Source organism: Symphodus melops (genome assembly GCF_947650265.1).
Source record: "Symphodus melops genome assembly, chromosome: 11".
Lineage (NCBI taxonomy): Eukaryota > Metazoa > Chordata > Actinopteri > Labriformes > Labridae > Symphodus > Symphodus melops.
Genome location: NC_136701.1, coordinates 9,423,587 through 9,449,708, shown reverse-complemented (window position 1 = coordinate 9,449,708; position 26,122 = coordinate 9,423,587). Strand labels below are relative to the sequence as shown.

The 26,122-nt window shown below is 40.3% G+C and overlaps 1 protein-coding gene across 3 annotated transcripts in view; it reads left to right on the top strand.

Annotated features, from left to right (window-relative positions):
• The first annotated feature begins 896 nt into the window (after nt 1-896).
• The window catches only part of LOC306831812 (connector enhancer of kinase suppressor of ras 2-like), a 31,556-nt gene continuing 6,330 nt past the window's right edge, over nt 897-26,122 (top strand). Inside the window, exons 1-18 of one of the 3 annotated variants that reach the window (XM_079356051.1) lie at nt 897-1,418; nt 5,646-5,809; nt 7,895-8,097; nt 9,374-9,461; nt 10,347-10,388; nt 10,489-10,608; nt 13,231-13,290; nt 13,411-13,479; nt 18,467-18,613; nt 20,078-20,211; nt 22,077-22,279; nt 22,477-22,566; nt 24,030-24,220; nt 24,341-24,389; nt 24,526-24,704; nt 24,791-24,864; nt 25,733-25,804; nt 26,026-26,093. In XM_079356051.1, the coding sequence (XP_079212177.1) occupies nt 1,355-1,418; nt 5,646-5,809; nt 7,895-8,097; nt 9,374-9,461; nt 10,347-10,388; nt 10,489-10,608; nt 13,231-13,290; nt 13,411-13,479; nt 18,467-18,613; nt 20,078-20,211; nt 22,077-22,279; nt 22,477-22,566; nt 24,030-24,220; nt 24,341-24,389; nt 24,526-24,704; nt 24,791-24,864; nt 25,733-25,804; nt 26,026-26,093 (2,017 nt within the window). In that variant the 5' untranslated portion in view covers nt 897-1,354. Of the gene's footprint in view, nt 1,419-5,645; nt 5,810-7,894; nt 8,098-9,355; nt 9,462-10,346; nt 10,389-10,488; nt 10,609-13,230; nt 13,291-13,410; nt 13,480-18,466; nt 18,614-20,077; nt 20,212-22,076; nt 22,280-22,476; nt 22,567-24,029; nt 24,221-24,340; nt 24,390-24,525; nt 24,705-24,790; nt 24,865-25,732; nt 25,805-26,025; nt 26,094-26,122 lie in introns of all 3 variants that reach the window. The other 2 variants (XM_079356050.1, XM_079356049.1) reach the window with 2 other exon arrangements.

The window sequence follows — 26,122 nt, the reverse complement described above, 5'->3', positions numbered from 1 at the left end:
TACCAGTAGGCTACTCTGATGGGAAACATGGTAAAAGCGAGGCGCTGGAAGCATCCTTGTCTTGTTAGTGACCGCTACACTGAGCTTTGTGTGATGGAGGCGTGAGCAGCGACAAAGACGGCAGGAGAAAACACTGGCAAGTATGAAGGGTGATTAGTGCCCAGGCAATTAAAGGTTATGCAAAGGACCTACTGTAAGGCTTACCATTGTATGAAATGGATTTATCAAAAGCTTTCCAGTGTGCACAAAACTTGATTTCAACATTGAAATTGTATTAAAATCAAGTTGAGGTCAGTTCATTTTACCATCAATGCTTCAGAGAAGTCAAATGAAAGAGTAAAGAAATTGTGATTTTGGCACTTTTGCTTTGAAATAATTGTGCAGGATTTGGTCTTATCCTCATAAAGATCCAGCTATTTTTATTTTAGCTTTCTTCATTCGAACCTTATAAATACAGCACTTTATGGGCTCATTCATTTGTTTGTGCATGTTTTAACAAATTGTGACAAATTGTGATAACTGTGATTCCTGCTGAAGTTTCATCGATTTAAGTTTAATCAAATAGTCATTGAAAAACATATGTAATCAAATATTCACCCGCATATTCCCATCCCTATTCGTTACCTGATCCTGAACAATTTTTCACAGCCAGCTCCACTAGGCTTCAATTTTTTTGGGGATAATAGATTTGGTGGAAGGTGCCACACCACTCAATAATCAAAGAGCTAAGTTACTGAAAAACTAACTTAAAAAATAATAATGGTAACACAGTAGACTTAGTATAGGGCTAACTCTCATTAACTGCGTCTTCCTCAGAGCGCTGCCTCTTTCTGGCACAAATCACTCCTCATAGATTTCCACACAGCCCGCACGGTGAGGGCTGTGACTCCATGTCTGTGTATGAGGGAGGATGCTCAGAGCGAACCCAACCTTCCCAGACAGCAGTATGAAGTGACAGTGCATGCGTTGTTCTCTATGCTCTGGATGCTAACTGGGATGTATTTTGGAAGGGGCGGGGGGGTCGGGCAACAGTGACCCACCAGCATCAACGCCACTGAGCCTGACATGAATGACAAGTAAAAGAGCTCTTTCAAGCGAGCAAACAGCACAGGAATGTGCTCAAGTCTGCTGGGCAACAAGGCTCCTCAGAGAGACATTTTGGACCTACCTCGGTTTGTTTGTAAACACCCAGCACAAAACAATCGAGGGACAGTAGATTTGTATTTTATTTTTTTAATTTTCTCTTCTTCTTCGTCTTCTTCTTCTTTTTTTTGTGCTTTTAGTGGTGGGAGTGGGGTTTACTGGGAGGGGATTTTTCTTCTTTTGTGAGGCGTGAACAAGACAAACTTCTACCATGGCATTGGTTATGGAGCCTGTAAGCAAGTGGAGCTCAAGTCAAGTCGTGGACTGGATGAAAGGTAAGGAATGCTTCAAGCACAATCACAGCAAAATGCATTACATATTTTGCATTTCATGAAAAGGGAGCCGAAATGCATCTGAAGTCGGATTCTCGAGATGCCAAAAGAGAAGAAAAACACCTGCTGAGCCTCAGGGCTCTGCCTCATCGGCGCGACGCTTTAACGCCTTTTAATTACAACAGAAAATCAATACATCGATTTTCAGACATGCAGTTACGACGTACAGACGACTTGTCGTTTCAAGACAATATGTTCTTTTCATCCTTACGTCTTTAAATATCGCTAAACAGGTTGAAAGCTCCATTGTGTCCTACGGTTATTGTAGGTTATCACAGGAAGCTGGCGGACACATCGGAGACTAAAAACTAACCTGAGAGCAGGATCTGTGGTCAGAGTCTGAGTTAAAGAGGTTTAATGTGTATTGGGTAAAAATAAAAAAAAAGGTACTTGGTGTAGCCTACGATATAAGAGCCTGTGCACTGTGCAGCCATCTGTGCGAAATGTTCATCCACATGCTGACAGAAGTCATTAAAAACTCACAGCTGACTTGCATCGAGAAACGCTGGCGTAGTTTTCTAACCGTATGGTGTACTGAAATAGAAAGTTACACCCATTTATATTCAAGAACACCTTAGTCTTGACATTACATTTCTTTATTGCAAATTGCAACATTGTTTATTTCATCGGGAAATCCTGCAGAGAAAAGAGCTTGACATAATGGCATTAAATGTGGCATTCTAAGGTCAATTACAGTCTTTGAAAGAACCTAACATAAGGTCTGAAAACATTGGCTATTTCAAGTTGGCAAGGTTAAATATGTAGTTGTCAACATGAATTAAGTATTATCATACATTTCAATTAGCTGTTGTTTCTTAGTGACGTTCTGTCTGCTCATTCAGTCCCCCTAAGACCTGTATATCACACACAAGCCTATCAGGAGACTTTCAGGGCAAAGCTAACTCATTATTTTGTCTGTTTGCATTGCAAAGTCATTACAGCCGTTAGTCTGCTGCTATCAAATACAAACTGTAAGGGAAAGTGTTCAGCTTAGGAGGGGGACTTGTTCCAAGTCTGCATGTCTATGTTTGTTTGTAGTGCTGTAATTGTTTTGTGTGTTGTTTCGTAGAGCTGCGTGCTCACATGTCAGGCCAAAGCCCGTTAGATATGCTCTGAGTGAAAAATACATCTTTACTGCCTCAACACACACACACACACACACACACAAACAAACTCACAAACACACACATATCCATACTCACAGCTGTAAGCCTGAAGGCCTTTTACTGATGGCTCAGACAAATTGTGATGGGAAAGATCAAACCTCTCTTAGTGTCAGTTGTGTCACAAATTGTACCTGAATCCTAAGAACTCGGGTTGTTTTGACAGAAAATGCAAGTGAACAGCTTCATGGAGGATTTATAAACACAAAGGAGACTCAGGGGTGACAGGATATGAAGAAAAGCGAAGACAGAACGGCCACAACAGTTCACATGAGATCTGTGGAGATGTGTAAATAAGCTGAGAGCAGGAGTGAGAAAGGCAGGCAGTAAGAAGCAGAGATTGGATATGAGAGAGAGGGCTCTTCAGCATCCCACGTCTGACAAGTGGAGCAGAGACGATTCTGCTCCCAGAGCCCGGTAATGGTAATTTAAAGTGAGGGACAGAGTGGCACTGGGAGACTCTGAGGGGGAGGAAAGAGGAGGAAGGAGGAGGGGGTTTCATTCTTGTTTTACAACCCTTCACTGCTCCTAGAGACTGGCAGCGTTTTGCCGTTATAGAATTCACAGGTTCCATTATTTGCGAGACCCCTGTGTGATGTCATTAGAGGCCAAATAGGGGCACCCTTTGACCTTCCCACAATCCCACTCTCCAACCCCCCCCTATCCCCATCCTACTCCTGGGTAGTGTTTTGTTTGAGTGAGATGCCCTTTCCCAGCTGTGACAAAGCTGCTTTAAAGAGGAGATTGTCGACACAAAAGAGAAAGAAATACAGCTTTGATGGGGATTTTTAAAAAAACTCATGATTTTTGCATTATGGGATTGTTTTATGAATTTGATGTGTGTTTTGAAGCACAGACCAAATGCTCAGGATTAGTATGATCTCTTTTCTCTTCCTGACCGTATGCATTATCATAATTCATGTATTTTATTTTTCAGCATATCAGTTTCATCTTTGTGCTCTTTCTTGCATACCAGCCGTCTCTCTCCTCGTCTCTCTCTCTCACACACACAGACACACACACACACACACACACACACACACACACACACACACAAACAGTGATCAATGACAGGTCAGATCAGCATAAATCCATTCTCACGATGCCAGTCTTAAACGTCTCTCTTACCTCACATTAACAACGGATTATCTAGCTTGGAGATCAGGATGTGTCAGAGCTGCACTTTTAATTTCTCTTCATCCTGTCTGATATTCTGAGCTGAGCATGAAATGGACAGGAAAATTGATGTAGCAGAGATTACCTAGTGCAATCAGTGAAATAGACTCCAATCGAAAAGGGCTTTCTGGGAAATGATGCTATGAAATTAGATAAGGCATTTCATTTTCAGAGGGGGGGAATCGTCAAACTTAAACATTCATACAAAGCATGTTATTCTAAACAGCTGCTTCATTCTTTGATGTGAGTCTCTACACTATGACTTCCAGTTTTATCCATAATTTACACAGTTCCCATGAAAATAGTCCTTTTTGAAACGTAAATTCTGTGGGAGTTTTTGAATGTAAAAAAGCAGCAGTCACTTTGTGGATCATGCCCTCTCTTTGCTTATTTCTTTATTTGCTCCTGCGGTCAGAGAGAGATTCCCTGCCAAAACCCCTTGCTTGATGGTCTCTATGGAAACATGGGGAATACTTCATTGACATAATGAGTCTCAATTAACTAAGTAAAGCGGCAGATTAGTTCAGCCTTTAAGTTTTATGCAAAACCACTAAACTCCCTATGTTTCCTCTCCCCCGCTTAGCTGCCAGCTGAACCCGGTCTGAATGCCTGATCAGGTTCAGACACAGCACTGAGGCACATGTACATGATTGGTCCACAGCGATAAAAAGAAGAGATGAGCAAAGGGTTGTGTGTGTGTGTGTGTGTGTGTGTGTGTGTGTGTGTGTGTGTGTGTGTGTGTGTGTGTGTGTGTGTGTGTGTGTGTGTGTGTGTGTGTGTGTGTGTGTGTGTGTGTGTCCCCTCTCTCCCACTGAGAAGATGGAAACAGAGCGGGTGTATAGAAAAGCCTCACAAAGGCTACTTTCTGTGTCTCTGATGGTAAAAGGATAGCAGGTTAGCATTCAGAGCACTTACTGGTGACATCCAGCTATATGTGTTTCAGTGAGTGAAAGCTGGAATGATACAAATATTACCTCGTCAATGCTTAAATGACAATATTTGCTGTGCTGCTTACCAGTCATTAGGCTACTTTATTCCCCTTTGACCTTGCAAATGTTTAAATGGATGTGGTGTGGATGGTTAAGTATTTAGGGATACATGTAAATAAAAATACTTAATAAAATAGGTTTTAGGTGTTTGTAACAGCACACAATGTGTGTGCTCTGAAGATAGTTGAATGTTTAAAAGCTGAACATGGCGTCATGAGCACCTACAGAGTTCTTCTGAAATAAACAGGACCTGTGTGTTGAGTCTGGTGACACACAAAGGATCAGTTTGAGTCCATGAACATCTTATGGTTTGTTTGTGACGCTAGTGTTTAGCACTGTATTCTTTTGCATTAGGTCCTGATGTCTGTAAACTATATTGATGTATATGTTTGCATAGTTCTTGTAGTTTCAAACCTCAACTCATACATTGCAAACCAGCGACTCAGACGGGGGTTGCAGAATCAGTCAGTTTGTTTTACTCTGCTGCTCTTCATCAACTGCTTCACTGAGCGACTTCGCACCTGCTGCTGCAGTGAGAGATGTAAAACAAGCCAAGCACAGACACACAACATCCCTTTTTTAGTTTAAATGCACCTCAGGACTGTTGAGGAGGGGGGGGACCTGTCAGTTTTTCTTCTCTGACACAGACTGTTTCACACTTTGGGACATAACAAAATACAACCTGTGCTCACACTTCAGAGATTTTACAGCACAGATTCTGGTGAGAAAAACAGCTCCATCAGAACACATTATGCAAATAGGGAAGTGTTATGCTTCCAGGAAACATAACTTTCACCTTGTTGCTGCGCTGTACTAAAAGTTTTCCTGTGTGGTTTTCTCAGGCCTGGATGACTGCCTCCAGCAGTACATCAAAACCTTTGAGAAGGAGAAAGTGGGGGGGGACCAGCTGCTGCGGATCACCCACCAGGAGCTGGAGGATCTGGGAGTGTCCAGGATTGGCCACCAGGAGCTCATCCTGGAGGCTGTGGACTTATTATGCGCTCTGGTCAGTCCACACCTCTCACTTTGTCTTCCCACAAAACTGTGCTTTCACTTCAAAAAGTCCCAGAGCAATAGTGTAAGATGAAACTTTCATTTTGTGCGTCCTCATCTTATCAATCACTTAAGAAACTGACTGCAACAAAACATTTGCTGTAATCCAACTATAGGAGACAATTATTTAGATCCTGAAAAACATCAGATGATGATTTACTGAATGTATTTTTGCATAAAGTTATCTTAAAAGAAGTTTGTTTATCAGTCAAAGATTTCAGTAGTTTTTAGAAATGAGTGAATCTTTGGTGTTTTGTTGAAATTAACACAATATTTTTAAAGGGTTCAAACTTCACAAAACCGAAGCTTATTTAATTTTACTCATTTTTCAAACATCACAGCAATTAATGAGAGTCAATAATCTGGCTGAGATTGCATCTACAGGCTGACATGGATTTCAGTCTCCAAGAGAAATGATTTCTGCTCTTTCCTCTTTGAAAAACAAGTTTTGTGTGTTTTACTGCTGCGTACTGCGTCTCCATTGATTGGGTTAACATGCTCCAGAAAACAGTGAAAGGTTAACATTAACAAAGCTGTTAACAACTCAGCCTCCGATCGGTATCACAAAGCGATTCAGGTCGGAATGATCCGAATTACGTGAGAGAAACGATTGTGTTGTAACTTCCAGTTCAGGAAACTCTTTTCCCCTGTGAGTAAATCCTCATACATAATTAAAAGTTAAAATGAATACATACATTCAACGTCCTGATATAAAAAAACAGATGGATGAGTATGGAACTTTTTTTCTCCAAGAGAGTAGCATTTATCAGATTTATCAAATGATTTCACTTGTTATTCCTCTTTTCAAACATTTCAACATTTTTCCTTAAACATGATGATTACTCTGTCCTTATACATTTTTAAGCAGCAGCAGATAAAAACCACAAAGAGCAGAAAAAGAGCATGTGGTGCGAACTGTACACAATTGAACCAAGGGGCACAGTTGTTGCACATGTAACACATGTAACATGTAACACAAGAAACTTAAAAGTAGTTTTTAAATATGGATGCACATTAGCCGTTTGAAAGATTATTATTATTGTTATTATTAATTTGCATTATTATGTAGAAAATAGTAAATCTGGAAACATTTCCTCCGATTTATTCGTTGTGTTATATTTCTCTGATGTAATAGTTTATTAGATGTGAAAGTTGTCATGAACAATTCATATTTTTATTGAGGAATTTGCAGCTTATTTGTCAATGGTCTTTTGTTTGATGAATAGTCCGAAAAAAGGGTCGAATTCCTGCTTCAATGAAAGCGTCAAGTGATGTCACCAAGTCTTTTATATGACAAAATGCAGAAAAAGGCAGCAAAGTATTGGAAGAGCTGTAATTAGTTATTATTCTGTATTTTTGTTTAAAACATTTGAAGATGAATGCCTTTAATATTATACTGTCAAATTGGTAATAAAGCTCAACATTTAGACTAGTAAATATACTAAAAGAAGCAACAGGATGTACAAGAAGTAGATGTGACAAAGAGAGAGTGGAAAAGAGATGAAGATGTGTGAGAGAGAAACATAGACAGAGAGGATGAGCTTTACTGGACTGAGGTCACAGATGCAATCTGAATCTAAAGTCCTCTCATCCCACACCGCTGCACAAGGGGGGGTGGGTTGTTTCAGCCCCAAAGCTCCTTATGTAACTGGGATTTAGTTTAAAGTCTCTCTGGCGCTGCTGTATTAAATATGATTAGTGGCGCTTCTGCCGTGCTCTCCCAAGAAAGTGTGACGTGACAACGCCCACAGGCCTCCACGTGCAGTTCTGTGTACAGGATAATGAGTGTTGTTCTTTCTCTGCACATGCAAAGTAACAGCTGGAGGGGAGCAGGATGGGTCACTGGTTTCAGTCCTCCTTATTTGTTTCTCATATGAGCAGCATCCCCTGTAGTGACACAAGGTGGGCTCTTCTGTCAGTGCTCTTTTATCTACAGAGAAGAAGCGCCACACTGCAGACATTCTTGGAAGGCATGGCTTTAAAACAAGCAGAGACAAACTGGTCAAACAAAGCGAATTTACTCTCCTTTCTCCTCTAGAACTACGGGCTGGAAACTGAGAATCTGAAGACTCTGTCACACAAGCTCAATGCATCTGCCAAGAACCTGCAGAACTTCATCACAGGCAGGCGGCGCAGCGGACATTATGACGGCAGAGCCACACGCAAGCTGCCCAATGACTTTCTGACCTCCGTGGTGGACCTGATCGCTGCGGCCAAAAGCCTTTTGGCATGGCTGGACAGGTGAGAATTGCAAAAAGATATATGTATGTTTTTAAAAGCATGTGTAGACAGATTCAGACACATAATCACAGACATTCTGTTGTGGTTCACAACAGACACATACGATGCCTCAAACTGATCAAAAAACGAACAGACAATTTTTTTGTACGCCAGTTTCTGCAGAATCCACGAATCAAAGTTTTTTTGCAGGATATTCCTGACTTCCACATCTCCAAGTTATCATAATCATTTCTGAAATACAATGCTACAGTTGCAAAACTGATTTTGCCAAACTTTAAGAAATGCTTGTAGGTTTCCCAGGCCATGAAGTTCATTTCTATAAATATACAAAGGCTGTGTTATTGTTTTTGTTTTTTTTTTGGAAAAAAATGATGACCTCACATTTGGTCCACTTAAAAATAAAAAGTCTTTATAACGGAATGAGTCAGTATTTTTAATTTGCATCACCCACTGGTTCCTGTAGTGTGTTTTCAGCACATATAGACCTGTTTTGTCTTTATGTTGTGTCCATACCTACAGAGCTGACAGAAAAAGATGAGTAAAGGCCTTATATAAGACGACTTTGACAAGATGGCCAAAAAGGCACTGAGCAAGTCTATTTATATGTTGCTTTATCCCTTCCTTCTCTGTGGGATTCTGCCAATGTGTTTGCGTCTGCTAGTGTGTTTGTGTGTGTTTGTGTGTGTGTGTTTGTGTGTGTGTGTGGATGTGTGTGTGTGTGTGTGTGTGTGTGTGCGTGTCTTTGCTGAACACGGAAGTTCAAAGCAGACAGCATTCAACAGAAATAAAGCGAATCCCTGTTTCATTCCCAACAATCATCATCTACATCATCCAACACGTCAACACTGATTGAATTTCAGTATCAAATGTTTCATCTTCATGTTTGAAGGCGTCATAGTTGACAGAATCACACTTTGTAGTCTTTGACTCCAGAGGCATGGTTAATGTGGTAGAGAGTTGTAGAAATTAAAAATTGAATGTGAATCATGCGCTGTGTGCATTTAACCTTAACACTTATCATTCTCTGATGAATATCAATGTTTGATCTCCTTCTTTGTAGCTTTATTAGCCATTACTGTTGTTTGGTGTTACACTGTGCATGCAAGGAGCATTCAAATAGTTCTTTGAAATCTGACTTTACATACAAGAATTCTTCACTTCATGTTGTGTAGTAGATAGATATTGTGTGCTTCGACATTCTCACTTTTTTACCAATGATTTAGTCTCAGAGGAAGAATGATCTAATGGTTCATTCCAGGTGCTCCTTCTTTTTCAGATCTCCTTTTGCTGCGGTGGCAGATTACTCCGTGACCAGAAACAACGTCATCCAGCTGTGTCTTGAGCTCACTACAATCGTACAACAGGTACATCCATTTGGAAATATGATTTAGTTACCAAGGCAAATGTATACCAGTCAGATACAGGGCAAAAGAAACATGTTTTTTATCCTATTGAAAACATCCTAGATACATGCATTACATCCATATATGTACGGATAACAGAAAGTACAATAAAGTTCTGCAAAAAACAAAACTGTTACAATGTTGTTAACGTCAACAGATAACTACTTCTGGCCAACTTAACACTGAAATAAAATGTCTATTTCATGCACACAACTATTCCAGTTTAATAAATTAAAACCATCAGTCATGATCCGTCATGATAAAAAAGTATTTCAAATGGATTTCATCATTTTGTGCTGACATTCAAGCACGACTTCATTCAGCCTAAGAAATACATGTCGGGATGTTTTCAAACGAAATATGCAGCAACTGATCACAGTTCAGATTTTCACATCAGAGCTTCTGTAGCCTGTCGATACTGACAATCACAGTAAGCTCTGAATCCCTCTGGATGACTGTAAAATAACAGCAGCGGCGGCGAGTCTTTATAGGTTTTTAGGACCTCTCTCTCTACAGAGAATAATGTTTATGTGGAGTTAAGAGAAAAATGTAAGTGGGAAAAATTGAAGGTGGGTGTGAAAGAGGGCGATCAGGAGAGAAAAGAAGACCGAGAGAGGAAGACTGGCAGAGAGAGAGAGAGAGAGAGAGAGAGAGAAAGAGAGGGACATGCCTCCGCAGTGGTGATTCATTTGTTTTTTGTTTGTGCATGGCTGTGTGGGTGTGTTGGGGGTTATAGGTGCCAAGCTGCTCGGTTTTTGCTTATATCCACCTACAGCAGAAATGCCAATAATAACTCCGTTTTGACACGTTCTCTTGAGGTAACAGTGCTCTCTGAATGTTCCCCAGGACTGCTCCGTGTATGAAACAGAAAACAAAATCTTGCATGTGGTGAGTTCTTGACTTATTAATCCTTTGTCAACTTTAAGAGAAACTGCAATCTGACACTCTTTCAGGTTGTATATTTATACTTTATATTTGTCCCCTCTAGTGTAAAACTTTGTCTGGCGTGTGCGACCACATCATCTCCCTGTCCTCTGACCCCATGGTGTCCCAGGCTGCACATCTGGAGGTCGTGCAGCTCGCCAACATCAAATCAACAGAAGGACTGGTAAGACAAATACTAAGTCAGATTAAAAAAGAGACTCTGAATGTTTGAATGTTTCTCATTAGTCATTCATCTGTTGAGGATAAAATCCGTCATCCAAAGTAAAAAAATAAAACAGGAGGAGGTTTTGTTAACCTTACTGAAAGTTAAATTAGCTGTAAGATGGTAATGTAGCCTGAGGTAGGAGTAATTAACATAAACACTAAAATAGCAGCAGATAATTATCAGACAGTAATACATTTTTTCAGTAATTATTGTTCATACTAGGATATACATCATCTGACTCTTAAATTAACCCTCGATTGTCAATAAAAGGTCAATATGGCCGAGCACATTAAAAATAACTCCTTAGTGTTACTACATTTCATCCAAATTCTCTCTAAAGTTCTTGCAGTAATTAAATTGTGAATAAAACCCCAATGGCATCCATATAGCTTATAACCTGATAATAATGAAGATTTTTTTTTGGTCTGATAAAATGTATGGAGAAACTCATTCAGCGACATGTTGTGTTGCTCCTATAAAAACTGAACTCCCAAAATGATTCTGCTGGCTTTCTTTACTCAACAGTGTGACTCTGCACATATCCTTCTTCTTCCTGGTAAACACAACAATCTGTGAGAAGCACACAAACCCAACAGCAAACCGCACATGTTGCTCCTGCGTATAAGAAGGCTCTCCAAGTCTTCTAGCCTTACACAGTGAAAAAAAGAATAAAGATGTTATATTGTTTTCCAGGTTTGGTGAAATGAACACACGAGACAAGGCTTCTAAAAAGTAAAGTACAATGTTCATACATCATAATTTTACTGCTGCTGCTGCTGCTGCTGCTGGTGATGGTGGTGGAAAAACTCTACTAATTGCAGAGATTGAAACAGCATGACTTTGACAGCATATGGACTTCTGTTGGATTTAAATCGAGCATCAGCAAAGTATCTTGCAGCATGTGTCTCACTTCTTGCAAAATGCAGATGCCCCACACTAACTCTTTCTACTTTATTTGTTGGAGTCATAGCGCAGGTTTGTTTTTCTGATGATTGAAACACTGTGACTGCTTGTGTGCTGTGAGAGGTACACAGCCCCGTTACTTGGGTTGACCTTTATTACATACAAAATGAATGAGCTCTTTTACCCTGACAGAAGAATTCTGCCTCAACAATGTAGGCATACAGAATTGTGTTGTGTTGTGCTCACTACATTAAAAAATGTTATCATTCCTTCAGAAACAATACTTAACAATACAGATATATTGTCTGATGTTAATATTGTCAACACAAAGACGATTTGTTGTAGCAAATGTTCAGAATATCTAAATGTGTGTTTTTTTTCTAGAGAGATGTGGCATGCTTATTTTCTTCAAACATTTCTTTAAACTGAAGCATGTGTATCTTTTAATCTTTTGGATTAAGAGGATGTTTAAGTGAAGAATAAACACTGTGTATAGCTGCTATACTCTCCAGTAAATATGAGACTTCACTGCAGCTGTCCCAAAACTGGGCTTAACTGAGCTCGTGGGCATATGAGTCAGTCGACAAAAAGCAACATGGACACACAATGTTGCCCTGGTAGAAATGAGCAAAATACTAAATACTTAAATTTAAACATCTCCGAGCAACACATCACAGTCTATCTTCTTAATGCTTGTACAAACAAGATAACATGTTTACAGTAACGCAGCAGTTAAGACACTTAATATAGACACTGTATAACCATCAGCACTTTGTTAGACTTCATTTTTACACTGACCTACACTCAGGCACGAGAGCCCTGCTTGGGGCCACAATAAAAGCCCCCCCTACACACACACACACACACACACACACACACACACACACACACACACACACACACACACACACACACACACACACACACACACACACACACACGCACGGCAGCAGGGCACATGGAAGTTCTCTCATCCGTTCAGTGAAACCTGAACACAACAGTGGGCCGAGCGGCCTATAAATAAACCTCTTACCCTCTCCACTTGAAGACTGGCATGCTGCTTCTGTGTATCTGTTTGTTTGTGTGTAAGAAAGGGAGTACTCATGCAATTGTTTTTGTGATGGTGTGTCTGGGTGAGAGACACAGAGAGTGCGAGAGAGAGAGAGAGATAGAAAGTGTGTGTGCGTGTGTGTCTTTGTAATGCACTTCAGACCCTTTTTAGTGGAAACTTGTCTTGCAACAAACCAATCCTATTTGTTTAAGATAAATAATCCTTCTTGCTTGATTCTGTCTGCCTTAGGCAGGATTTGAGTGAGAACTACCACATGGCATTAAATCAGATTGCGCTTTGCTTGTTTTCCAAAAGTACATCCATTCTGTATTCAAGAACCTTCCTGCAGTGTTTAAAAAAAATCCAATCATGCAAATCTAAGATCAGATTGAAAAACACAGACATCTTTCACTGCTTGTTAGGAAAGAGTGAGATTAATTGAAATTCCTTCCATTCATACAATCCAAGCTGATTAAAACAAATATCTAGATTTGCTGATAAGCTATGGCCCTGATCTGTTCTGCAAACGGCCGTGTGACTGAGCTGAGCTGCATTGTTTTAAATGAGTGTGTTGTCAGAGTTTGCTTTATAATATTATAATTTATACCCCTCTTATCCTCCCACAGGGAATGTACATCAAATCAACTTATGATGGTTTGCATGTAATCACTGGCACAACAGAAGGAGTGAGTACAGGCCTCTTTGTGTTAACTTATGCACATCCTAATATGTGTATTATGTAGAGTGAGGTTGTTGTATTACAGTGAGCAGCAGCGAATGACTCTTCTTCACTGTCTATCCATCAGTCCCTAGCTGACCGCTGTAAGAAAATCCATGCTGGAGATGAAGTCATTCAGGTCAATCATCAGACTGTGGTAAGACGTCATTAATAGCCTGCTGGCATATTTTAATGTGTTTTTCCTATTATGCTGCCTGAATTTGCATATCATTTGTATTATTATTCATCTATTTCCATGTGCAGTTTGTTAATGCAAATGTCTTGTTAATTCATAAATGTGTTTTTTTTCTAAAGGAAACACTTGTTGTCGATGTCTATGCAGTAATATCTTTGTTGTAGTACATGCACAGTGAGGCACTGCAGCTTTGCTGGTCCATTTTATTGTTAAGGTCTATCTGCCTAGCTTTTGATGATTTGGACATGTTACTTTGACTGCCATTTGCTTTAGTCGCGTTGGGCTCTTACACTTTAGATGATAAACAGGATTTTAGATGTGATCTATGTTGGTGCATCTCAGAATGTGTGTGGAGTGTGCTTGACAGACGTGACGCTCATATTTAAGTTAGTTGTGTTGTGCCTGTTGCACCTTTTAGGGTGAGACAACTCGCTCCTTCTGTCCTTGTCTTCCTAACCTTGATATGCTTCATGTGAGATCAGTATAAATGAACTTGCCTTGCCATGCATTATATTCATCTATTAAATTCTGCCCACAATTTGAACTTGCAGTCACAACAACAAAGTATTCTAAATAATATTCTTGGTGTTTTATCTTTGCTGCTTGTCAGAAGCATCTTGGAAGCCACATTTACATTGTTGCTGGTAAGCAGCCACCGAGGCAAACACAACTTTGCAAGGACGCAAAGTCAAGTTGACAGAGAAAAGAGATGAGGCTATTATTATCAGCATTGCCCTTACGTACTGTTTGTCGCTTTTAAGAATGAGAAACATCCACTGTATCACATCCTGCGAAAATGGTAATAATGGCATGACTGTGAAAAATGTCAGCAAATGCGTCACAGCACATTTACTGGAGCTTGAGGAAAAGTTTAACTTCCTTTGCTGTAAGTACCATAAGAGTTTTTTTATGTTGATTTGTGTCTTTGAAACCAAAAGGAGAAACCTGAACAGAAAGCAAAGAAAATTGGATGGAGGACAAAATTATATGCAACCACGGTCCTTGGCTGGCTTTAATTGGGGATTTTAACAATTAAAGCAGGAAAGTTAAACCCCTCGTAAACTAGGCACAATTACAGTTTATCCATCTTATTGTAGCATTGTGGTTTCCGAGCTCAGCACATATCAGAACAAACAAATGTTGATTCATTGTTTTTGCTAAGCTAAAACTGCAAAAACCTTTCTTCTGCTGAAGTGCACATAGAACAGCTTTAATTCAGAGAAAATAAAAGCTTAAACTTCTCGTTGTTCACAGTTTAAATATAGCACCCCTTTTGTCTGAAATAATTGCTGCCTGCATGTGCAACAGTAAGCTGTATGATAATTACACAGCTCAAGTCAGGTTCATTTCAGTCACTCATCTCAACCAGTGGATGCAGACTTTTTATTTTTTTTTATTTTACAGAGAAAAAGTACAAACACAGAACTGAATTGTGTGAACGACTCCTTCATCACACTTTCAAGCCATTATTTCAAGGCTGCCAAGCATGAGAGCAGGATGGAGTCTGTGCATGCTCCTCATGTGAAACAATAGATAACCTATAGACCTGCTTCATAGCATAGCCACGTATAGCAGGAACAGCACAGTTGTTGATGTGCATCATACATGTAATAAATTAAATGTATGATGCACAACAACGGTGTTGGGATAAAACACCTTCATGTAAAGAAACATTATTTTGTTACTAAGGACATAATTATTTGCATTTTATACGGACGGTTTTCAGTCAGAAAAGTAGGAATAATTCATTGCTTGAATACTAGCTAATAGATGGTATAAGTATTATCCTCACTGTATATAATGAGTGTGTAGTGTGAAACAGCCTGTTTACAGCTACAGAGGTCACAGGTGGATGCTGGGAGGTGGTGGTGGTGGAGGAAATGTTCCTGCTGCTGCAGCCACTGAGTTAGATTGACAGCTTAAATGGGTGATAGAAATATGTGAACTCAGTGTCTGCTGATCTCAAGCTAAACTGTCACTCATAATGACTGCCAGGATAAGATGACATACTGTTAATATGTTTAATTTGCTGTGGCTCTATAAATTGCAATTTCATGATGGTTGATTCTGATAGATAATGAAGGACAATCAGCAGGGATGAAACCTTTGGACATGTCAGGTGAAAAAACTGAACCTGTTGAGGTCAAATTTGTTCATAATTTCCTGCTGTCAGATAGTGAAAAGTTCTGGTTTCATCATTAGAGATACAAAAAAAAGACCCAAGCCAAGACAGAGGAGAACAAACATCAAGATTTTAAAAAAGTAGTATTCAGGCAAGAAGAAATGCTTGAAACAGCTCAAGGTTCTATAATTAAGGCCACTGGGAGAAGGCCAGCACGGACCAAAGTTCACTGGGTTTGAGCCTCTTTTTCATCGAAAAGCAGATGTAAGAATGGCTGCTGAGGCAAAAGAGTTACATCAGCCAGAGAACATGAATGAAGGACAAATCCTTAGAGGCAAAAGCTGCTTTGTGATGAACGTTTGAATATGATATAACACATATAGAATAATCTAAGAACACCTGATGCAAAGAAAAAAACAAGACAAATTGTCCAGTGCCTATGAGCAAAGGATAGGAAGGCTGTGAAAAATTAACGACACTGTGTCCGAAATAAATAACTGCAGGCAGCAATGACAAATTGAATTTCTGGTGCAGGTCAATAAACAGGGAAGGCTTCATAGCCATAAAAAAGATCCATGCAGGATAGTAAATTTTAACCCTGAAAAGGGTCTACTAGCATCTCCTAAAGGAGTAGAAACAAAATGAAACCTGAAGCATTACATTTGATATACATTTAATTCACAGAGAGGTAGTAAATGGGTTAAAAAAAGGGGGGATTCACTGCTATAAATACACTTTTTTTTGGCTACAGATAGCCCAACAAGCTCTTTATCAGAGAACAAAGTAGGTTTTGGATTATAACAGTGTGTGTCTGTGTAACGGCTGTCAAGGTGAGAAATGACTTGGAAAGGATCATAGTGATTGCTAGGTCAGTGCCTGAAAAGTGCCCGCTTTCTCAGGCTGCCTGGAATGCGCAAGCTGTACTGAAAGTCAGTGCAGCCTTCCAAGCAAGAGAGGATATTTTCTCCCCAAACTGGTCCTGGCATATTTGGTTCAGTAGTCAGTGTTTCTCTGGGCAGGATGTTTTATGTGCCAAATGTCATCAAAACTGGGTTAAAGAGTATTTACAAGGCATGCAGCTGTTCACAAAGTACAACATTGGGGCTTACCACACCACGACAGTGCCTGATGATTAACATCACAGGGGGTGTTCAAGATGCCCTTTGGTGTTTTATTTGCACTCAACATTCCAGATTTAGAGCTGCAGTTTGTTCTGCAGTTTCAAACCGTCAGGATCAGCGTTTTATTGGAAGAAGACCCAATCAGCCCTATATGAATTAATGAACTTCAGCCTATTGGTGTGGCATCAAAGAAGCATCTTTTAGTCCCTGTGTGAGAGAGGAAAAGCATTACAAGAAGCATTACAAGAGGTTGATTCAGGGAGTTGATGACACCCATTGTTTCTGGCATTTGGCCTTTTGTTTTTTGGCATTTTAGTTTTCTGGAGTCAGATTTGACCATTTGGGAGTGACCAGGCTGATAAATCCTTTTTGACTTTTGACACAAGATCTTTCCACCTATTCATAACCTCTTCACCTGTCAACATTCAACTATTGCATTCATCATTGGTTGCAGTGTTGATTATTCCACATGCTGATTGTTTGTATCTTTGCATTATTGTTATTAAGTTTAGCAGTGAGAACATTTTTATTTTCTGTAGACAGTCCTATGAGTTTACCTGCACAAATATTTTCCTTTTCCTTTGCTTTTTGTTCAAAGACTTTTAATACATTTACAAGTTAACGTCTATTCTTTTTTTTAAAACCCATATTAGAATTGTATGCATTATTTATTGCTGATCTGTCATGTATCATTTGTCACAGCTTACAAGCTTCTCACACTCAATGCTTTTTGATTGCACTTTGGATGTTGATATGTGACCTGTGAGTCTTTTGTTTGTTTTTTCATTTGAGCTGTGTACAACTGGTTTTTTATACAACTAATGTACTTAATGGATAAAAACGTTTTGTGAATAGAACTGAGGAAAGTTTGAGGGTAGAGGGGAAAGGAAATAATTAAAAGATGTTTAGCAACACCCAGCAGCAAACTCCAGTGTTTGAACAATTTAGTGTAAAAAAAAAGCCTTTTTTTTCCTTCTTGATCCAAGTTCTCTAAAACGGAACCAGAGGAGCAGAGGCCCTATATGTCCCATACATACACGTTCGAAAAGGCAAGGTGTAGCTGTTTGTCTGGAGGCTTCAGGACCCCCTCAGCTCCAGCTCTCAGCCTGTCATAGGTTGACTCACAGTCAGAGTGAGACAGCATTTCCAGCATGGAAACTGCCATTGGCGGGCTTCCAAGGCCTCCTGCAGTAACCAGTGGTGATGTCACTCAGGCTTCGTCCAATATTATTAACAGTGTATGGACAACATTGATTGATTCTGGTGTACTTATATGGAATGGTACATGATAAGATCTGGCAAAGGTACAACAGTGAGCAATGGTGGTAGAATTGATTACAAGTTAAGCATAATACTATTCAGTAGACTTCAAACTAGGTTTAGAGATGATGAACTCATGTTTTGTTGACAGAGGTAAAACATTAAGTATTATTTAGTTTCATTATTTTACCTGTTTTTGTTGAATCCAATGTATTATTTACATCCCGTCGTGTCGCCCTATTTTGGCCTTCAGAAATCCTGCAGGTATGAGACTGAGTCTGTGGGCTTCTCTTTTCACACCACAGGCTACAACACTTCTCAATGCACATTAGCTGGTCTTAGGTTTGCTATTTACTGGACATTTATGTGAGCACAGTCAAAGTAATGAATCATATAGCTGCCTCCAACTCAAGGTAACCTTCACCATGCTTTCATTATTTGATAGGTGGGTTGGCAGTTGAAGAACTTGGTGAACTTATTGCGTGGGGACCCTGCAGGTGTCACCCTGACACTGAAGAAACGCCCACAGAGCACACTCACCTCCACCCCTGCTCTCCTCAAGAACATGAGATGGAAACCGTTGGCTCTGCAAGTATGATGGATCCTGCATTTGTTCTCTCTTGAGATACTGCAAGTTTGTGTTTGTCCACATAGACTGTATATTTGTATTGTGGTGGAATGCAATTTAACTGTTCAGTTCTAATCTCTGTGCCTCCTTGCTTATGATAAAAAATGGTAATGCATAGACTTTGGATACTAAAAAGCAAAATCCCACATCAGACTATGAATAGCCCAAAAATATGAGATGCGTAGGACTGAGGTAGGATGAACTGTAATACAAGAGCCATAAGCCAAGAACTTGTTTTTCTACAGCTATGAGCTGTTGATGCTACGTATGTGTTTGACCCATATTTTGCAGGCATCGTGTAAACGTTGTCCTCTTCCCTTTTGTACCACAATTTTCTACTTATTGTTTGAAGGTTTTTCAACAACATTCATTCACATGTTGACACTGCAGCCCTCAGTGGCATCTGTTGTCCTACTTTGGCCAAGCCAATTACAATATTAGGATCCTGTGCTGGAGCCAGCATGGGTGGAAATAAGAGGGATGAGTATTAATGTTTCTCGGCCATTCTTTGAGTCCCTGGCCAGAGAAAATGTTTTCTCCCCCCAGAGGCCTTGAAAAGCATCCCCCATCCTCTTCACATCACATCCTCATACTTTTTCATCTCTAAGTCATATTCATTCTACTGCTGGCATTTTCTGAGGCCAAAAATGGAATAAAAAAAATGAAGCTTTAATTTTGTTTGTTCTGAGATGTGACTGAAATGAAGAAGTAATTCTGTTAAGTTAAAAGAGGTTGTGAAGTTGAAGCCCTGCAGTAACTCTGACACACATAATGGTCTTAGGATGGAGTTTTTCTCCCGATTATAAATCTCTGATATTAGTCAGCTGTGAGTTATGAAACATATTTGCATAGTTTAGGCAGTGACAAATTAGTATTCTGTTGTGGCGAGAATTTCTTTTCTCACTTATTCAGTAAGCTCTCAAGCTCTTCTGGAAGTCAATGTTTTATCTCCTCAAAACAGGCATCTTTTGATGATTCTGCAGCCAACTGCTTTGATAGTAAATGTGACAAGATAGGAATTAAAGAACACATTTTGTACGCATGTTTGACACAAAACGTGCCATAAAATAAAGAAGCAATCTCTTGCTCTCAATGTGAAGAACATGCAGGCTATCCCGTAGCTTTTTTCTCAACATGAATGAGAGGAAAGACTAGACCGTTCACTCACCTGCACGCACTACTTAGAACTGGAGCATCAGAAACGTGCAGCGCGCTGCTCATTTCACGCTCGAGATGCTGTGCAGCTCATTCTGAGCCGAACGAATGTTCCCCGACTGACTGACAACTGCAGCAAAACTTCAAATTTTCTATGTGTCAATTCCTGTAACTGTTCCCCTCTCTCTTTTTCTTGCTCCCTGTCCGCCTGTCCCTCTCTCTTTTGCACATGCTGACACAATCACACATACACACACATTCACTCATACACAGCCAATCTTCCCTCAGAGTCCCAGCAGCAGTGTGGCCACGCCCACCAGCACTTTAAGCACACCATCCAGGAGGAGTAGCTGTGCCCTGCAGGACCTCTACATCCCCCCTCCTCCTGCTGAACCCTACACCCCAAGGTAAAAACATGAGCGTTCGTCACACTAACACGCCGTTTGTGTGATCGCAAAAAGCAGACTTTTTGACTCTGATTTTTTCTGGAGTTTCTCCTGCCAGACCCCTGATGTGTTTTCCGCAGGCAGTCTGCGTGAGCTGATGTGAGAACACAGCAGGATAAAATCCGAAGAATTTTCTTCGAGCGAGTGGGAGGGCGTGGTGATGTTCCTTTTCCCACGTTAAGCATAGAACAATGGACTGTATGCACGTGATTGTGTGCAAGCATTATGTTTTTCTGTTCGCCAGTATGTTCTTCTCCTCTTTTTTGCAATTTCATTGATATGAAGCCAATATTCTCCTTGAGCTACTCTGTTGCTTCGCCCACTTGTTTCGTTCTTTTTACGCCACGTTTGCCTCAGGAGACCCCCCCCCCCTCCCATCCGACTGTGACACTCTCTGACTGTGAGGTGAATGTGTGAACAACCAGTTCAGAAATCTTTACTGGAGCATATGTCAAAACCGCTACCTTTACACGTTTAACACAGGTTCACATGTACTATAGCTTTACCAAATGTTGAAATATATTTAAATGTCGAGTTTTTTGACCACTTAAAGCACAGAGAGCAATGTTTTACATGTGAGGGTGCACATGGGAAAAGGACAAGCATACTCATTGCTGCCAGAGGCTTCATGAAGCACCAATGATTGACCTTTTGTGACGCTAACACAAATAGCACTGTCGCACTGTACCCACAAAGACAATGGAGGAGACAACCGCAACCAAGGCTCGCAAACAATGAAGGATTTAGAATATTTAAACATGTAAAAGGTCTGTTTCACAACTGCTTCACGAGGAGAGGAATGCATTCATCTTGTCAAGCAGCGTAGATGTGCATGATGAATACATTTAGCTGTGTAAAACGAAATGTAAACCCAACTACAGATAGTAATAAAGTAAAACGTAATTGTGATATTTAATCACTTATGTTCACCACTTTGGACTGAAATATGTCAGCAATTATAATCTTGATTACTGTCGAGCATTGTCCAAACATTTACAAACCTTAGAATATAATTACATTCACTTGGATTAATCAAAAGATGACATTATCAATCTGTTGAAAACAACGCCAACTAGGAGATTTTTGCTACTCAGTGGAAATACTAAAACTACTCAAATAGAACAAGTACATAATAAAACTACTCAGTTACAGTAACTTCAATAAATTGATAGCATCTGTGATCTGTGATATGCTTGTTATCAGTTTGTTTTAGGTGTCACTGAGCATGTGAGACTGCAGTTATTGGCATCATCTTAAAGAACATGATGATAGACTCTTTTAGTATTGTATTGTCCAAGGAGAGATCCAAGCTGCTTGGCTCAGGCATGAGCCTATGTTTACCAGATGCAGTTTTTAGCATAAATATACAGTGAATATGGTCTATGGATGTTAACGTTGTTTAAAAAAATAAAAATAGAGTCATAGATGGGGAGAGAGTAGGGAATCACAGATTGGATCGAACCCTGGCCGCCCACTTGGGACTGTAGCCTGTGTACATGGGGCATGTGTACTGACATCTAGGCTACTGCCGCCCCAGTTATGTTGACACAAGAATAACAGTGTCAACCTTTTTTTAAACTCAATACTGACAGGACTTACTTCATATTTTTAATCCAAATGTATGAATGACATATTTGATGAAACCTGATCCAACATTGGAATATTTACATCCATCAACAAGCGCAAACTCCTAAATAAAGAGATATGGCTGGTCGCAGCATCTTCATGGCAGAGCTGCAGCTTACTCGCAGCCTTTTTCCAAATAAAAGGCATTTTCTATCATATTAGTCATGTTCGTAATTTACATTTTAATTTTGCTACCACAGAGACGACAAGGGAAATCTACCCGACGATGATTCTCAATCCAATGTCCATGTCGCCGAGGGATCTGAGTCACCAAACTCCTACCTGGACCAGGAGTGTCGTGGGCGATTTCCTCTGGTGGAGGAAGACACAATACTGTACTGCTACGAGTATGACCAGAACCAGGAGGTGTCATCAGTTCGCAGAGGCAGCACCCCCACCTATGGTATGACCTGAATCTCCTCTGAAGACTCAGTGCGGAAATTATTGGAGCCGCAAGCCATTGTGACATTTGTATGCTCTTGAGATTTTTTTTTTTTTTTTTTTTTTGACGTCTGCATCTCTCTGGCGTGTGTGTGTTTATGAGCATGTGAGTGTAGGCAGCTGTGTAATGTTGACATTCACTGTTCCTCCTTCCTCCAGGCAGGCTCAGGCCCATCTCCATGCCAGTGGAATACAACTGGGTGGGAGACAATGAAGACCTGGCCAAGATGAAGAGAGAGAGCAGGAGAGGTGAGTGGGAGGCCGTGGGAGGGAGAGTAAAAAAAGGAAAGGGAGGCAGAGAAAGGAGGGAGACAGAGAGGGACAGAGCGAGAAGAGGTGAGTGGGCTGATATCTTATAATATTCTCACCCTCTTAGATCTCAAAGCCAGGAAGTAGAAGGATGAGCTGGCCTGTCAAAACTGATAACATGCTGGATATCAGTTCTTACCTCCATCTCCTCCATATGGTCATAATCTATCTCTGCTCCTGCTCTCCCCTCATCCTTTTCTTTTCTCGCTCTCAGCTGTGCCGTTTATCTCTGTTCGGATTTATAAAAAGTGCACTGTTGCTTTGGCAACTGTAGAAATACACCCAGAGATTTTCACATTTTTTGGGGGACTGTCAGAATAGGTGGTAAATGGAGTGTGAGTAGGCTGATTTGCTTTATTTCAGTCTCAAAGAAAGAGTTGAGTGATGTGTTTGTTTCCTCTGGGGACGATGGTGATATGTTGCTCCTTTGGGCTTTTTTTTTTTTTTTTTTCAGAAAAAGTGATGGAGCTATATTTATCTGCAAGAGGCAGTTTTTGTAAGTTTGAGGGCCTCCTGCCTGACAACAGTCTTTTGCTGCTGATTATAAACGCCTTTAAAATAGGAAGTCTTTTGAAAAATCTGCATTCATTGATCTCAGAGAGTCATCATTAAATCACAGAGAGACGACTGATCCAACAGGAGATCACACACAGTTTGATGAGGAACCAATTTAGCAACTAATATGTGATGGTTAATACAAGGGTAGATGTAAATGAAGACTTTGACATTAATTAAGATATAGGCTAACAGAAATGTTGCATAATATAATTATTCAGATACATTTTGTAAATAATTTTTGCACGAACTGTGTATTAAATGGATAATGAACCCAAAATACCACCCATGACAGGCACCGATATTTTGCGCTTGTAATTCATTTGGGGTCAAAGTTGCGCCGTAAAGACTCCATGATTTTGACGTCCCGATCATTCGACCAGCTGATAAAAAAACCCACAATTAATACACTCTAAAACAGCAAAGACCCTCAGGTCGGTACATTCCTGTACAGCAGAACAAATTCTTATTTAGGTTTGAATCAGACACTCACAGTAATGGAAAGTTCAATGTCCTTTCCTGTACACAGCACCACAGAGCTGTAAATCAGGTTATTTTTTACAGAATGAAATAACGAATTCAATGTTCACTTCTTAGAAAAAATAAGACTTGCCCATTTACCAGCATGATGAGAACTATTTTTAAAGCAGAAACCATGTTTGAGATCTGATTCTCTAGTTTGACCTCCAGTATGTCCTGGCTTTAACAGATATACTGCAGACAGTCAGCAGGGGGGTTTGGGCTTTACTTTAGTTGACCTGTCATGTCATCTACCTTTTTATTCAGTTTATTGCACTTTAATAGATACATTTTGTGTGACTGAGTTTTCCTCTGTTCTGACCTGGCAGAGAATTCCCTGTTGCGTTTTGCGAGTGAAGATAAAACCCCGGGGGATGACTTCTTGCTGGGACGCAGCCTGAGTCAGAACAGGAGGAAGACAGAGCGAGGAGCCAGCCCCACACATTACACACTCGTCCCTGCCCTACAGATGGAAGTCTCCCTGTCCACATCCAGCTCAGACTCTGCCTCCCTCTACCATGTCAGTCTCATATCTATCTTAAAATTTACATTTTCCACTTGTAAAAAAAAAAATGAAAAAAGCCAAAAAGCACATAAAAAAGGATCCCCGGCATGTAGCTATTCTTCTTTTTTTTGGCAGGTTTTTGAAAGGTCCTCGTTGCTGTCAAGGTCAAAGAAGAAGAGTAAAGGTAGGCGCACCTGTTTGAGGACTTTAACTGAAGTTTGTAAGTTCACTCAAGCCAAGACATGATCAGATGTCATTCTGATCAGATGTGTGTTATTTAACCCTTCACCGGTTCTGCTCCCCTGCTCTTACAACTGCAGCTGGAAGTCCCCTGCCTTTGATCAGCAAGCGTCGGATTTCCTGCAGGGACCTGGGTCAGGGGGACTGCGAGGGTTGGCTGTGGAAAAAGAAGGATGCTAAAACGTATTTCTCGCAGAAGTGGAAGAAGTACTGGTTCATCCTAAAAGACACATGCCTGTACTGGTACATGAATGAGGAGGTGAGTACATGTAAAAACAACATCTCAACATTAAGTCTTTATACATGATGTAGCGCTTTGATTGACTGTGCTCTTGCTCTTCACAGGACGAGAAGGCAGAGGGCTTTGTCAGCCTTCCAGAGTTTAAGATAGATCGTGCCACTGAATGCAGGAGGAAGTAGTGAGTACTGATTTACAACTGGACACAAAAATCAACCAACAACAACCCATTGTGTGTATCTTACCTGTAACATATGAGGTGAACACATATCAGTCTTTTTTGAACTGTTTGTCAAAGTGTACGTACTTCCTTCAGTATGTGGTCACTCTTTCGTTTTAAGTCTAACTGTAGTCTATAGATGTGTGAATAATAAATACAAATATTTATAAATGTAGATCATCAGGAGGTCGCAGTACTATCTTTAATCTTTTAAAGATTCAATCCCAAAGGACATAAAAGATCCACCCCACTTTATGTTGGATTCAAGCCTCTCTGCTTTGAGCTGAATATAGATGCTATTTTTAGGAACTGAAGGCGCACTTGTTATTTTCATGTTCTTGTATTCTTTGGCTTTCTACAAACAGACAGGAAGAAATGTAACTAAGGTTTGTGATATCTAAAGAAGCTTACGTAGAAGTCCATTAAAATTTGGCGCTGGGTCAGATCAGCATCATCATTGGTTTCTTGAAACGAATCCTGCACAGACGACGTGTTTTTGTATCCACACAGTTCTTATAATAAACCTTATATAAACTACTTTATACAGTCTAATTTCATGAAAATATCAATTAGCACATTTGATATGCAAAAGTGTGACTCATATGCTTGATGCAGGCAAATTCTCGGATTTAAAAACTTATTATGAGGGTGTTATGTTTCATCATTATGGCTTACCTTCATGTATCCCCCCTAATCCTGCCACTTAACTTCTGTCTCAACATCTCTGTGCAGGACTCGCACTCGCACAACACACACACATTGAATGTGGGCTTTGCAGCCCTGTTCCTGTGCCTACATGTGATTAAATAAACCCTTGATTCCCTTTCAGTGCTTTCAAGGCTTGTCATCCGAAAATAAAGACCTTCTACTTTGCGGCGGAAAACGTAGACGACATGTCCCGGTGAGTCAATGAGGCTGTGATAGTTATGCTGTAAACTCCCACATGTGCAGCCACATTTAAACACCCGATGGCATGGAATTGAACCCTGCCCCACTGGACTGCCAAGTCTCCTTACAACAGAGAAGTTCTGTAAAGTAAATTGGTCAAATGCACACGCAACCTCAAGATGTTGTAATGGATGTGGAACTGCTGTGAGTCATGACTGTGACTCTCCCCCACAGGTGGCTGAGTCGCCTCAGTATGGCTGTTGCAGGATACTCGGAGCAGGAGAAAATTTGCCATGACCAAGGTGAGATTAATCACACTGTGACGATGTTC